The 15,235-nt window shown below is 35.4% G+C and overlaps 1 protein-coding gene across 1 annotated transcript in view; it reads right to left on the reverse strand.

The window, feature by feature from the left end:
- The window catches only part of FOCAD (focadhesin), a 318,600-nt gene that overhangs the window by 98,509 nt on the left and 204,856 nt on the right, over positions 1 to 15,235 (reverse strand). The window contains 2 exon segments of the mRNA XM_017886722.1: positions 11,621 to 11,742; positions 14,786 to 14,971. Of these exon segments, the coding sequence (XP_017742211.1) occupies positions 11,621 to 11,742; positions 14,786 to 14,971 (308 nt within the window).

Consider the following 15,235-nt stretch of genomic DNA (forward strand, 5'->3'; position numbering starts at 1 on the left):
AAAAAAAAAAAAAAAAAAAAAAAAAAAAAAAAAAAAAAAAAAAAAAACCCATAAGGGATAAAAAAGAATAAAAAAAAAAAAAAAAAAAAAAAGAAGAAAAGAAACCATAAGGGACAAAAGAGAATACAAAAGCAGAACAAAGAAAATGAGCAACAAACAAAAAAAAGTAACAATTATAGAAGATGTAAATCAAAATATATCAATAATCATTTTGGAAGCAAATTAAGATTGTCAAAGTAGATAAAAAACCGAGACCCAACTATATGTTGTCTACAAGAAATCTACTTTAATGTAAAGACACATACAGATAAAATGTAAATGGATAGAAAAAGACATTATGCTAATATTAATCAAAAGAAAGCAGGAGGACCTATATTAATTTCAGACAGAGAAGACTTGACAACAAGGAAAGCTGTCAAAAATAAAGAGGGACGTTACATACTAAATGGGTCAATTCTCCAAGAAGACATAACAATCCTTAGAGTGTATGCACCTAATAATGAAGTATCAAAATATATAAGGCAAAACCTGATAGAATTCCAAGAAGAAATAGATTAATCCACTCATATAGCCGGAGACTTCAGGAGACTTCAACACTTCTCTATCAGAAATGGACAGATCCAACAAGCAGAAAACCAGTAAGGACATAGTTGAACTCAAAAACACCATCAATCAACTGGATATAATTGACATCTACAGGCTATTTCATGCAATGACAGCAGAACACACATTCTTCTCAAGCTCACATGTAACATTCACCAATACTGACCACATTCTGAACCATAAAAAACACCTTAACAAATTTAAAAGAACCATAACACACACCTTAACAAATTTAACAAATTTAGAAATTAACATCAGCAGTGAAAGATAGGATATCACTACAGACTCTCTGGAGACTGAAAGGATAATAAGGAAAGAATATATATAACTCTATGCCCACAAATTTGATAATCTAGATGTAATGGGCCAATTCCCTGAAAGATACGATCTGCTAAAACTCACATGAAAAAAAGATATATTATTTGAATAGGCCTGTATCTATTAAAGAAATTGAATTGACAATTAATAACCTTCCAACACAGAAAGCACCAGTCCCAAATGTGTTCATTGGTGAACTCTATCAAACATTTAAGGAGGATATCACGCCAATTCCCAACAGTCTCTTTCAGAAGGCAGAAGCAGAGAGAACACTTCCTAACTCATTATATGAGGTCAGCATTACCCTAAAACAAAAACCAGACAAATATGTTAACAGGAATAGAAAATCTCACAGCAATATCTCTCATGAACATAAATGTAAAAGGCCTCAACAACATATAAGCAAATTAAATCTAACAATGTAAAAAAGAATTATACACCACAACCAAATGGATTTGAGGTACACAAGACTAAATCAATATTAGAAAATCAATTAATGTTTATTCCAGCATATCAACAGGGTAAAGAAGAAAAATCACATAATCGTATCAATACATGCAGAAAAGCATTTGACAAAATCCAACAGTTTTCATGATAAAACTCTCAGTAAACTAGAAATAAAGAACTTCCTCAACTTGATAAGAATATCTACAAAACACCCACAGCTAACATCACAATTTTTAGAAACTACAAGCATTCCCACTAAGATCAGGAGTAAGACAAGGATGTCCTCTTTCACCATTCTTTTTCAACATCATACCTGGAAATCCTTTCTACTGATGTAAGACAAAAAGAGAAAATAAAATGTATGCTGAAGAGAAGAAAGAAACAAAATTGTCTTTGCTTGCAGATGACATGAGTATCTACATAGAAAATCTGAAAAAGGTGACAAAAAACTCCTGGAACCCATAAGCACTTACAGCAAAATTGCAAGACACAAGGTTACAATACAAAAATCAATTGCTTTCCTATATGACAGCAATGAAAAAAATAGAAGTTGAAATTAAAAACACAATAGCATTTGCTTTAACATCTCCAAAAATAAAATACTTACGTGTAAACCTACATACATACATATATACACACACACACACACAGACATATAAATGTGTGAGTATATATAATACCTATAGGAGAAAATTATAAAATTCTAATGAAATAAATCAATAATGAATGAAATAGAGAAATATTCCAGGTTCATGGATTGGAAAGCTCAATATTGTCAGGATGTCAGTTCTTACTAACTTCAATTCTCAAAATCTCAACGCAGTCCCACTCAAAATCTCACCAAGTTACTTCCTGGATAACAACAAACTGATTCAAATGCTCATATGAAGGGACAAAGGACAAGGAAGAGCCAACACAATATTGAAGAAGAACAAAGTTGGAGGACTGACATACCTAACTCCAAGACTTACTACAGAGCTACAGTAATCAAGAAAGCATGGTATGAACCAATGACTAGAGAAATAGATCAAAGAAACAGAATAGAAAGTCCAGAAACAGATGTATATAAATATAGCCCATTAATATTTGAGAATGAGTCAGAGTGAAGCAATGGAGAAAGGATAATCCTCTCAACAAATGATACTGAAACAACCAGGTATCTTGAGGCAAAAAAAAAAAAAAAAAAAAATCTAGACCCTGACTTTACACTCTTCATAAATATTAACTCGAAATAGATTATAGATATCAACGTAAAGCACAGTACTGTGAAGTTACTAGAAGATAACACAGGATAATATCTATAACGTTAGGCTTGATGACAGCTTTTCAGAAACAATATCAAAGGCACTATGTATTAAATAAACAATGGATATGCTGGACTTCATTAAAATAAAAATGTTCTGATCTACAAAGGCACTGTCAAGAGAATAGATAAGCCATAGTCTGTAAGAAAATATTTGCAAAAGACAGATCTGATAAAGGACTATTATCCAAAATATACAAAAAAGTCTTAAAACTCAACTATGAAAAGCCTAAAAACCGGATTTTAAAATGAGTCAAAGAAATAGATATACAGATAAAAAATAAGCATATACAAAATGCTTCACATATCAGGGATATGCTAATGAAAACAACAATGAAATGTCACTACACACCAATTAGAATGGCCAAAATCCAGACCACAACACCAACTGCTGGCAAGGCTTTGGAGCAACAGGAAGGAGATGCGAAATGGTATAGCCACTTTGGAAGATGTTTTGGCCATTTTTTACAAAACCAAACACACTCTTACCATACAGTCCAGCAAGTGTGCTCCTTGGCATTTACCCAAGTTAGTTACCCAAGATAGTTGAAAATTATCTCCACACAAAATGCTGCACAAAGATGTTTAAAGTAGTTTTATACATATTGGCTAAAACTTGGAAGCAACCAAGATATCCTTCTGTAGGTAAGTGGACAAATCAACTGTAGTATATCTAGACCATGGATTTTTATTCAACACTAAAAAGAAGTCAGCTATCAAGCAATGAAAATACATGAAGAAAAAAATGCCTAATACTAAGTGAAATCAGCCAGTCTGGAAGATCTACATACCGTATGATTCCAACTACTTGACATTCTGGAAAAGGCAAAACTATAGAGACAGTAAAAAGATCAGTGGTCACCTGGAGTTAAGGAGAAGGAAGGGATGAATAGGAGATTACAGAAGGGTTTTAGAAAGTAAAACTACCGTGTATAATACTAAAATGATTATATGATTATATGCATGCCACTATGCATTTGTTCAAACCCACAGAATGTTTAACACCAAGAATAAACCCTAATATAAACTATAGGCTTTGGGTAATGTGTCAATGTAGGTTCATCATTTGTAACAAATATACCACTCTGGTGGGGTATAATGGGAAGATGAGAGGTAGGCATGAGGGCAGAGTGAGCAGGGAGTTATATGAGAACGCTCCATACACTGCTCTCAATTTTGCTGTGAACCTAAAACTGCTCTAAAATACAAAGTATATTTTTAGAAATGAGGACAGAGCACTTCTAAATTCAAAATCAAGTTCTTTTAGCCATTGATTCACTTGCTCACTCACTCTCATGTAGTTGTAGCCATTGTGAAGGGTATAGAACATCGTGTAAGGACATGGATTCTTTAGGGGCTGTTATTAATAGAAATGAATAACAACACACACACATATAAGGGCTTATTTACATGCCAGTAAGATCCTATTTCTTAGTAAGACCACCAGAATCATTTGATTTACCACTAATTTAACAGTGGCATTTCTGGAAAAGGAACATTATCCCACTACGTGTACATGGGAAGTACAGGAACACCTCAGACAGGTTTGGTCCCAGACAAATGCATTAAAGCTAATAATCCAATAAAGAGAGTCATACAATATTTTTGTTTCCTAGTGGATATAAGTTATGCTTACACTATACTATAATCTATTATGTAATAGCATTACGTCTTTAAAAAAACAATGTACATACCTTAGTTTTAAAATACTTTGTTACTGCTGGGCATGGTGGCATGTACCTGTAGTCCCAGCTACTCAAGAGACTGAGATGGAAGGATCCCTTGGGCCCAGGAGTTGGAGGCTGTAGTGTTCTGTAACTGCACCTGTGGATAGTCACCGCACTCCAGCCTGGGCAACATAGTGAGGTCCCATCACTAAAAAAAATTTCTTTAAATATTCGACTGATAAAAAATGTAAATAATTATATAAATCTTTGACAAGTCCTAATCTTTTTGTGGGCGGAAGGTCTTGCCTGGATGTTGATGGTTGCTGACTGATTGGGGTGGCTGATGAATGTTGGGGTGGCTGTGTCAATTTCTTAAGATAACAATGAAGTTTACTCCATTGCTTAACGTTTCCTTTCACAAAAGATTTCTCTGAAGCATGCAACGCTGTTTGATAGCTTCATCCATAGAACTTCTCTCTAAAGTGGAATCAATCCCCTCAAACCCTGATACTGCATTATCAGCTAAGTGTATGTAATATTGTAAATCCTGTGTTGTCAATTCAACAATGTTCACAGCATCTTCACCAGGAGTAGATTCCATCACAAGAAACCACTCTGCTCATCCATAAGAAGCAAATCCTCATGATTGTAGCAGTTCAGTCACATCCTCAGGCTCTAGTTCTAATTCTACTTCTCTTGGTACCCTCCCACATCTGCAGTGACTTCCTCCACCGAAATCTTGAACCCCCTCAAAGTCATCCAAGAGGGCTGGAATCAATTTCTTCTAAATACTGGTTAACATTGATATCTTGACCTCTTCACATAAATCATGGATGTTCTTAATGACATCTACACAGTGAATCCTTTCCAAAAGGTTTTCAATTTATTTTTCCCAGATCCAACAGAGGAATCACTATCTATGCCAGCTATAGCCTTACAAAATGTATTTCTTAAATAAGACTTGAAAGTCAAAATTACTCCTTGATCCATGGGCTGCAGAATGGATGTTGTGTTGGCAGTCATAACAACAACATCCATCTCCTTGTACACCTCCATCAGACCTATTGGGTGACTAGTTGCATTGTCAATTAGCAGTAATACTTTGCAAGGAATCTTTTTTTTTTTTCCCTAAGCAGTAGTTCTCAATGGTGGGATTAAAATATTCAGTAAACCATGTATAAACAGATACTCTGTCATCCAGGCCTTGTCCCATTTCTAGTACACAGATAGAAGAGATTCAGTGTAATTCTTTAGAGCACTAGGATTTTCAGAATTGTAAGTAAAGTTGAACTGGCTTCAACTTAAGTCATCAGCTGAATTAGACCCCAACAAGACAGCCAGCCTTTCCTTTGAAGCCAGGCACTGACTTCTCTTCAGTTATAAAGTTCCTACAAGGCATCTTCTTGCAATAGATAGCTCTTTCATCCACATTGAAAATGTGTTGGTTAGTGTAGCCATCTTCATCAATGATCTTAGCTAGATCTTCTGGATAACTCGCTGCAGCTTCTATGTCAGCACTTGCTGCTTCACCTTGCCCTTTTGTGTTAGGAAAATCACTTCTTTCCTTACACCACATGAACCCCAACCTCTGCTACCTTCAAACTTTTCTTCTGCAGTTTCCTCACCTCTCTTAGCCTTCACAGAATTAAAGAGTGTTATAGTCTTCCTCTAGATTAGGCTTTGGCTTAAGGGAATGTTATGGCTGGTTTGTTCTCTTATCTAGAACACTAAAATTTTCTCTAAATCAGCAATAAGGCTGTTTTGCTTTCTTATCACTCGTGTGTTCACTGGAGTAGCACTTTTAATTTCCCTCAAGAACTTTTTTCTTTGCATTCAAAATTGGCTATTTGGTGCAAGAAGTCTGGCTTTCAGCTTGTCTCAGCTTTCAATATGCCTTCCTCACTAATCTTAATCATTTCTAGCTTTTGATTTCAAGTGACAGATATGTAACTCTTCCTTTCATTTGAACAATTAGAGGCCATTTTAAGAGTTATTAATTGGCCTAATTTCGATTTTGTTGTGTGTCAGGGAATAGGGAGGCCCAATTCGGGGGACATCTGGTTGGTGAAGAAATAAAAAAGCACACATTTATTAAGTTCATTGTGCTATGTGTGCATGGTTTGTTATACCTCAAAACAATTACAATCATAACTTCCAAGATCATTAATCATAGATCATCACAACAGATACAATGATAAAAAAGAAATATTTCACATAGAAAAAATCAATTTGATGATTATAAACTAGCAATAAGCAGTAAATTAAAATAAAAAGTCTAATTTGAATAGCATCAAAATACTTAGGTATATGTAATATTTACAAACTTTTACAAAATATGTCCAAGATTTACAATACAAAAAAAACTATAAATAGACAATTATACCTTGTTCATGGGTCTAGATACTCTATTACCAAGATGTAAGTCCTCTCCCAAGTTGACCTACAAATTCAATGCATTTACCATCGAAATCAGCAAACCTTTTTGTGGTTTCTTAAAACTGGTTTAGAATTTATATAGAAAAGCAAGAGACCTAGGATAGTCAGAACTTTTTTTGAAAGATGAAACAAAGTTGGAAGACTCATACTACTTGATTTCAAGACATTATAAAGTGAAAGTTATTCAGGTATGTCATCGTGGTGAAAGCACAAATCTACAGATGTCAATGGAACAGAACTGAATACAAAAATAGACCCACACATATATGAGTAAACGATTTTTGCAGAAGTGCCTAGGTAATTCAGTGAATAAAAGATGGTATTTTCAACAAATAACTCACACATTATACAAAAATTAACTTAAATGGACCTAAGCTAAAAAGTAAACCTTAAAATGTGAAACTTCTATAAGAAAACACAAAAGGAGATCCATTAGCTGAAAGATGGATAAATTAAACATGGTATATCCATGCAGAGAAGCATTATTCTCACAAAAAAGAATCAAGTACTAATACGTGCTACAACATGGAAAAACCCTGAAAACATTATACTAAGTGAAAGAAGCCAGACATTAAAAACCATGTATTGTATGATATTTATATGAAATGTCCAGAATAGGCAAATCTGTAGAGGCAGAAAGTAGATCAGTGGCTGGTGAAAGCTAAAGACAAGGGAAAATGAGGAGTGACTACTAATGGGTACACAGTTTTTTTTCTGGGTAATGAAATTGTTCTAAAATTGTTTGTGGGAATGGTTATACAACTCTGTGGATACACTGAAAACCACTGAGTTGCACATTTTAAATAAGTAAATTTTATGGTCTATGTGTTACACCTTATAGCAGTCCAATTTCACGCTGCTGATAAAGACATACCCAAGGCTGGGTAATTTACACAAGAAACAGGTTTAACAAGCTTACAGTTCTACACAGCTGCAGAGGCCTCAAAATCATGGCAGAAAGCAAGGAGGAGTGAGTCACGTCTTACATGGATGGCAGTAGGGAAACAGAGAGCTTTTGCAGGGAAACTCACATTTTTAAAATCATCAGATCTCATGAGACTCATTCACTATCACGAGAACAGTGCAGGAAAGACCCGTCCCCATAGTTCAATCACCTCCCACTGGGTTCCTCCCACAGCATGTAGGTGTTACAATTCAAGATGAGGTTTGGAGAGGGACATAGCCAAACCATATCATACCTCAATTTCTAAAAGAATTTAAAAGAATAAAATAAAACACAGGAAAAAAGAAAATGAAAAATTTTTGTAATCTCAGATTAAACAAAAAGCAAGAACCATTTCGTAAAATTTGGTAAGTTGAAATTCTTCAAAATGAAAAGTCCACTCTTCAAAATACATTATAAAAAAATAAAAACTGGGTGCAGCGGCTCATGCCTGTAATCCCAGCACTTTGGGAGGCCAAGGCAGGTGGATTATGAAGTCAGGAGTCTGAGACCAGGCTGACCAACATGGTGAAATCCCATCTCTACTAAAAATACAAAAATCAGCCAGGCATGGTGGCGCACACCTGTAATCCCAGCTACTCAGGAGACTGAGGTGGGAGAATCACTTGAGCCCGGGAGGCGGAGGTTGCAGTGAGCCAAGACTGCACCACTGTACTCCAGCCTGGGCAACACAGTGAGACTCCATCTCAAAAAAACAAAAAGAAAAAGAAAAAAGAAAATGAAAAGACATGTAACAGACTAAGTAAAAACAAAATTAATATCCGTAATATGTAAAGAACACTCTTTTGAAAACAAAAGCCCCAATTTTAAAAATGGGCAAAAGATCAGAGCAAACACTTCAGGAAGAAAAGAGATACAAAATAAACACGCGAAAAGATGCTTCAACATCATCAGTCATTAAGGAAACACAAATTAAAACCACAAAGGGAAATTAATACTACTCATCTACAAGAATGGCTAAATTTTTTTAATTGACTATATCAAGCACTGACAAGAAGGCAGAGCAACTGAAACTCTCATACCTTGCAGATGGGCATGCAAAATGAGATAGCCACTAGGAAAACAGTTTGATAGTTTCCTACAAAGCTATATATGAATTTACCACATGACATTGCAATCTCACTCCTAGGTATTTGTTTACTGAAAAAAAAAAACAGAAAAATGAATGTTCACACATAGATCTGTATGAGAATGTTTATAGAAACTTTAGTCTTAATCATTGAAAACTGAGAAAAAACCCAAAGGTCCAACTGGTGAATTAATAAACAAACTGCAATTCTCAAGAAATACTTGGAAATATAGCTGGGCACAGTGGCTTACGCCTGTAATCCCAGCACTTTGGGAGGCCGAGGTAGGTGGATCACCTGAGGACAGAAGTTTGAGATCAGCCTGGCCTACATGGTGAAACTCCATCTCTACTTAAAATACAAAAATTAGCTGGACGTGGTGGCACATGCCTGTAATCCCAGCTACTTGGGAGGCTAAGGCAGGAGAATCCCTTGAACCCAGGAGGCAGAAGTTGCAGTGAGCTGAGATTGTGCCATTGCATTCCAGCCTGGACAGCAGAGCGAGACTCTGTCTCAAAAAAAAAAAAAAAAAAAAAAAAAAAAAATAAGGAAAGAAAGAAGAAATACTTGGAAATAAAAAAGGATAAAGTAATGGGAGGATCAAAAGCAGAGTCTGAAGAAATTTCATCTGGAAAAATACCAAATTGACTGCAACAAAAGAAAGAGGAGATGCAAGGAGATGATTTAAGAGAGATTTGAGTAATCTTGGAAAGATCCAAATGTATTTTTAGAATGTTCTCTGATTAACCTGGGAGAGAAGAAGGACCATGGAGCCTCATTGCCTGGGTTCAATTTCCAGGCTCCTCTACTTGCTAGCTCTGTGACCTTGACACATAACAGCACCTNAAAAAAAAAAGGAAAGAAAGAAGAAATACTTGGAAATAAAAAAGGATAAAGTAATGGGAGGATCAAAAGCAGAGTCTGAAGAAATTTCATCTGGAAAATACCAAATTGACTGCAACAAAAGAAAGAGGAGATGCAAGGAGATGATTTAAGAGAGATTTGAGTAATCTTGGAAAGATCCGAATGTATTTTAGAATGTTCTCTGATTAACCTGGGAGAGAAGAAGGACCATGGAGCCTCATTGCCTGGGTTCAATTTCCAGGCTCCTCTACTTGCTAGCTCTGTGACCTTGACACATAACAGCACCTACCTCACAGTGTTGAAAGTACCTAAATCGATTATTAGCTGTGATTATTGCAATCATTTTTATTAACCAGCTCTGAAAGTTCATATTATTTCTTATCATATAGTTTGAGAAACTTCATGGGTCCCCCAGCCTTTATGTTTTAAGCAAATGAACTATATATACTAAGCAGAATATGGAATCCAGTCTAAAATCCTACTATAGGTTTGGCAGAATTCTGTCCAATATGCCTAATTGATCCCTAAAACAATGATGTTATTTTCTCTTCCCTTTGAAATTTTCTAGACTCTCTGCAGCACAAGCAATAAGTATCTTAACCCAAAGATTTTCTGTGCTTACATCTTGGACATACCTCATAACTTCTGATGCCACTGCCAAAAGTTATCTGATGTCTTCTGCTATCCCCTGCATTAATGCTTTTTCTTGTTTCTGTTCTGATGGTGACTTTTTACTATAAATCAGCTGTTAACTGAGACTTTAGACTTCAGTTTTCCTTCAAATGTCTAAGTGCACAGCTTAAAATACAAAAAAGTACCAAGTTTCTCCCTTCTCTATGCCAACTAATGAGATGCCAGGGACAAACGAACATAGAAATCACCTATGTCTGAAATTAAACCTTCCTAGAGAAACGTTACTCTTCCCAGATCCTTTTTCTCTTTGTAGTACATTAGGCAAAAAAAAAAAAAAAAAAAAAAAAAAAAAGCTTCTGAAACAAGTATTTACACAATTTTAATTCTAACTAAATATGTGAAAGGAGAATGGATGGCAAAGGATAAAGATGGGTCTTTAAAAACCCTCTGAATTTTGCTATGCTATTAAACAGGTGGCAAATGGTGTGATACAGAAAAAAAGTGAATCAAATTAATTACAACCAAATGTATAAGATTTTATAGAAAGATATTTTAGAAATGCTAATTATTTTTACATCAAGTTCATTAAATCTTTCCAATTCATATACTTTTGCTTATAACTGATATATAACCTACTATGTCTAAACTATATAAATCTCTTTGCTGCGATATTTTGTTTTGTTATTCATTCATATATCTTAATTTGTATACATCATAATGAGTGTGACAAAATATTTAAAACAATAAAATGCATTTCCCAAGGGCTTTCCAGCTTCCCTCTTCCCCCAGTTTTGCCATAATCTGCAATAATCAGACTTCATATAAATCATCTAATAGAATCACATAACTTTATTTTAAAAGGTAGCTGAAAGGAAAAGTAAAATAAACAGTAAAACCAAGGGTTATTTTCTAAAATGCTTTTATTTACTTTTAATTCCAAACTCTCACAAAATATAAACACTGGTCCCCTACATAATTGCAAAGGATTAGAATTAAGATATAGGCAGTAGTATTTCTTTAAAAAATAAATTGTTATTTATTCTCAATAATGACAGTTAAGCATTGATGAAGTAAAGCAAATTCCTAGACATTACTCCCTAATAATTACGCTGGGCAGTGGGAGAAAACATGCCAATTTCTTTCAGAAATACATCAAAATATTTGAGTATTCAGTTGGATCAGCTATTTTGTTAGCCTTTCAAAGCAACTTATATTAATTATGATCAAAACAATAATTTCTAAACAAACATCCAACTTCTTAAACATATCATGAAGGGAGAACACACTAAAACACAAAGAAGAGGACGTGGGAACCTACCTCATGTACAAGAGCAAGTGAAGTCTGCTTGAAACTTCGCCCTCTACTGGCCATCAGTCTATTCAATGGTTTTCCATCTTTACTCTGATACATGGAAACATCGTAGCAAAATAACATACCACCTTTAAAAAAAAGTTATAAAGACTTTTTTGTTTTTTTAGACAGAGTCTCGCTCTGTTGCCTAGGCTGGAGGGCATTGGTGCAATCTCAGCTCACCGCAACCTCCACCTCCTGGGTTCTGCCTCAGCCTCTTGAGTAGCTAGGACTACAAGTGCGTGCCACTATGTCCGGCTAATTTTTGTAAGTTCAGTGGAGGTGGGGTTTCACCATATTGGCCAGGCTGATCTCTAACTCCTGACCTCACGATCTGCCTGCCTCATCCTCCCAAAGTGCTGGGATTACAGGCGTGAGCCACCGCGCCCAGCTTACAAAGACATTTCTTATGGAAAAACTTTACTAATTAGATTCTCAGAAACTGATAATCTGGATAGAGATATTTATAAATAAAAGCTAATTTGTTAAGCAAATTATGATTTCTGACCATTTATATATAAGGAATTAAAAAACACAAGATATTTTAAAAAGCTAATATTTAAAATATTATTGGGACAGGTGCGGTGGCTCACACATATAATTCCAGCACTTTGGGAGGCCAAGGCAGGCAGATAGATCACTTGAGGTCAGGAGTTTGAGACCAGCCTGGTAAACATGGTGAAACCCCATCTCTACTAAAAATGCAAAAATTAGCCAAGCATGGTGGCGAACACCTGAAATTCCAGCTACTCAGGAGGCTGAAGCAGGAGAATCACTTGAACTAGGAGGTGGAGGTTGCAGTGAACTGAGATTGTGCCACTGTACTCCAGCCTGGGCAACCAAGAGAAACTCTGTCTCAAAAATATTAACTTAATATAATATTAATATATTACTTATTGACTCGTAGCTTTTTAGTTAAGATCACATATGAAATATTTACAATTTACTTATGAATAAATAAGCATAAGTATAAATAAATGAACAAATTTGCAATTCTTGACTTAGTTTGTGAACTGTTAGTTCTAGAGATTCTATTAAGATTTTTCAAAATTTCAACTAAGGATAAATACTTGCACATATTAATCTTCATGGACACATGATAACATGGGTCCCTTTAGTTTATACTCACAAGTGGACAAGCTTTCCCTCATTCCTGTATTCACCTATACTTACTCTCCCCCTCCCTGCCCTTTCCACAATGGTCAACTAAGCTCTCAGCCGAACCTCCAGCTTATTTATGTTTTTTACTACACTGAGTTTCATTATCTTTATTATTTCTTCCCTTATCCTTTAAGTTTGATTTGCTGTTCTTTTCCAAGCTTCTTGAGATGGAAGTTCAAATAATGACTATTTTCCTTTCTTTTCTAAAACACACATTGAAAGTGTAAATTTCCCTAGAGGGGAAACAGTGTTTAGAAATACTATTTTAGCTACAACCTACACGTTGTTATATGGCTTATCTTCATTATCATTCACTTCAAACTACCTTCTAATTTCCATTTTGATTCTTTTCTCCGATCCATCCATTACTTATAAGTATACTGTTCAATTTTCCACCTACTGGAGATATGGTAATCATTTTTGTTATTTATTTTTAGCTTAATCCCATTGTCATCAGAGGACAGACTCGAAGTGACTTCAATATATTGAAATTTATTGAAGTTTGTGGTTCAGTGTATGGTCATTTTGGTAAATTTTTCATGTACAGTTAAAAAATATATAAATTCCATCACTGTAAGATACAATGTTCTACATGTCAATACAGTAGTTTGTTCATAGTATTTTCAAATATTTTGTAATCTTATTGATTTTCTTGTCTCCTTGCTCTGCCAGTTACTGAAAAGATATTTTAAAGTTTCCATTATTATTGGGGTTTGTCTATTTCCTCTTTTAGTTCTACTCATTTTTGTCATATATTTTGAAAGTATGTTATTTCATGTAGGCCAATTAGAATTGATATTTTCCAAACAGAGTGACTTCTTTATCTCCATGAAATATTCCCTTCATTTCCAGCTTCTTCCTTTGTCCTGTGTCTAACACAGTATATGAAAAAACTACAGAAGCACTAAATGATATAATTGTTAATCAAAGAGTAGTTTTCCTCTAACCTCTGTTAGGCAGACTGGGTGAAGGACTGATTACCTCAACCTAATCAGGAATTGATCTGGGTTAGGATTGATTATAATTTTTGTAATTTGAGTCCAGCTCTGGTTCACTCCTTTGCCAGGGTGTATCTCCCCACAATACCCCCCAACTAATTGGCAGTTTAATGAGTCTTTGACTCCTCAATCTGAAACAATTATGGGAGATGGAGGTCTGCCCTCAGAAATTTTCAGCTTAGCTCTTTAGCTATCCATCCCATAAAGCTTCAAAATGTTGCAAATAACTTAAGAGAGAAATTGCCCATGTGCTCAAGGTCACTCTAGTTCTGAATTGTGTCACTCTAGTTCTGAATTGTGTCACTCTGGCACCACATGATTGCCAAGATGTCTGTTGGTTTCTCCACCTCCTCACCAGCCTCTCACTAAAGTTGAGCCTGAATGCTCAGATTCCAGCTGTGGCCAGAATTAGTAAGTTCACCCAGGTGAGAGCAGTTGCAGATCTTCAGTATCAATTCACCATTCTCTCTAGAGCTTTTACCTCTTGCATGCTGTTTTTTCGTTTTTTCAAGACCATTCTCCTAGCTTGTCTTTGTTTCCTAAGTATCAGAAGACTAAAAGGGATTTCACTTTGCCTTTCAGAAGCTTTCAGCCTAGCTCTTTAGCTCTTGGTGCAAATTCCAAATTCAGTAAATGTACTATGAGAAAAATCTCTAATTTGTCGCCCTAGTCTCAGGCAATCACTAAAAGCTCTTCTGGTTTCTCTTTCTTCCAACAGGCAGCTGAGTGGGTATCCCCCAAGGTGGGGAAAAAACAGTTCTAAAATGTTCTGCTGACTCTGAAACTTTAATCCATCTATTTGCCTTTGCGTCTACAGTTCTGTGATGTCTCTTAAAATGCAACTATTTTTGTAATTTATCCAGATGTTAGTAGCAGCAGCAACACCCTGCCATGGCCTATTATGTCCTACTTGGAAGTGGAAGCTAAATCATTACATGAAAACCTGTATTTTGATACTATATACTACCCTTACCTGCAAGGCCAGGTTTCAATCCTGGTTGCTTATTTGTTTCATACATTTTCAATATAAAATTGGGTATTCCTGCTACAGTCTTTCCTTGGTCTGAGCGGGCACCTCCTTTTAATGCAGAGTGGTATATCCCACGAGGCATATTCACCATTTCTTGCTTCACAAGTGATGTAAAGAATTCCTCCAAAGCTAAAAGAGGATAAAAGGAGACCAAAAGTAGAATAAATACAATAAGCTAGAAGAGAAACATTCGTTCTTAATTCATACAGAAACAACTAAGCTACATTTCTGGCCAAACCTTACATGGTAAAAAGAGAACTCTTGATCCCCATCCCTTTCTTAGTCTTTCTCCAAATTAAAACATGGCACCAAGTTGCTCAAGCTTAATTCCTCTCTTTCCCTCACTTCTTACATGTAATCCATTAGCAAGTCCTTCTGATTCCACCTTCAAAA

Source organism: Rhinopithecus bieti, unplaced genomic scaffold, assembly GCF_001698545.2.
Source record: "Rhinopithecus bieti isolate Rb0 unplaced genomic scaffold, ASM169854v2 scaffold_15368, whole genome shotgun sequence".
Taxonomy (NCBI): Eukaryota; Metazoa; Chordata; class Mammalia; order Primates; family Cercopithecidae; genus Rhinopithecus; species Rhinopithecus bieti.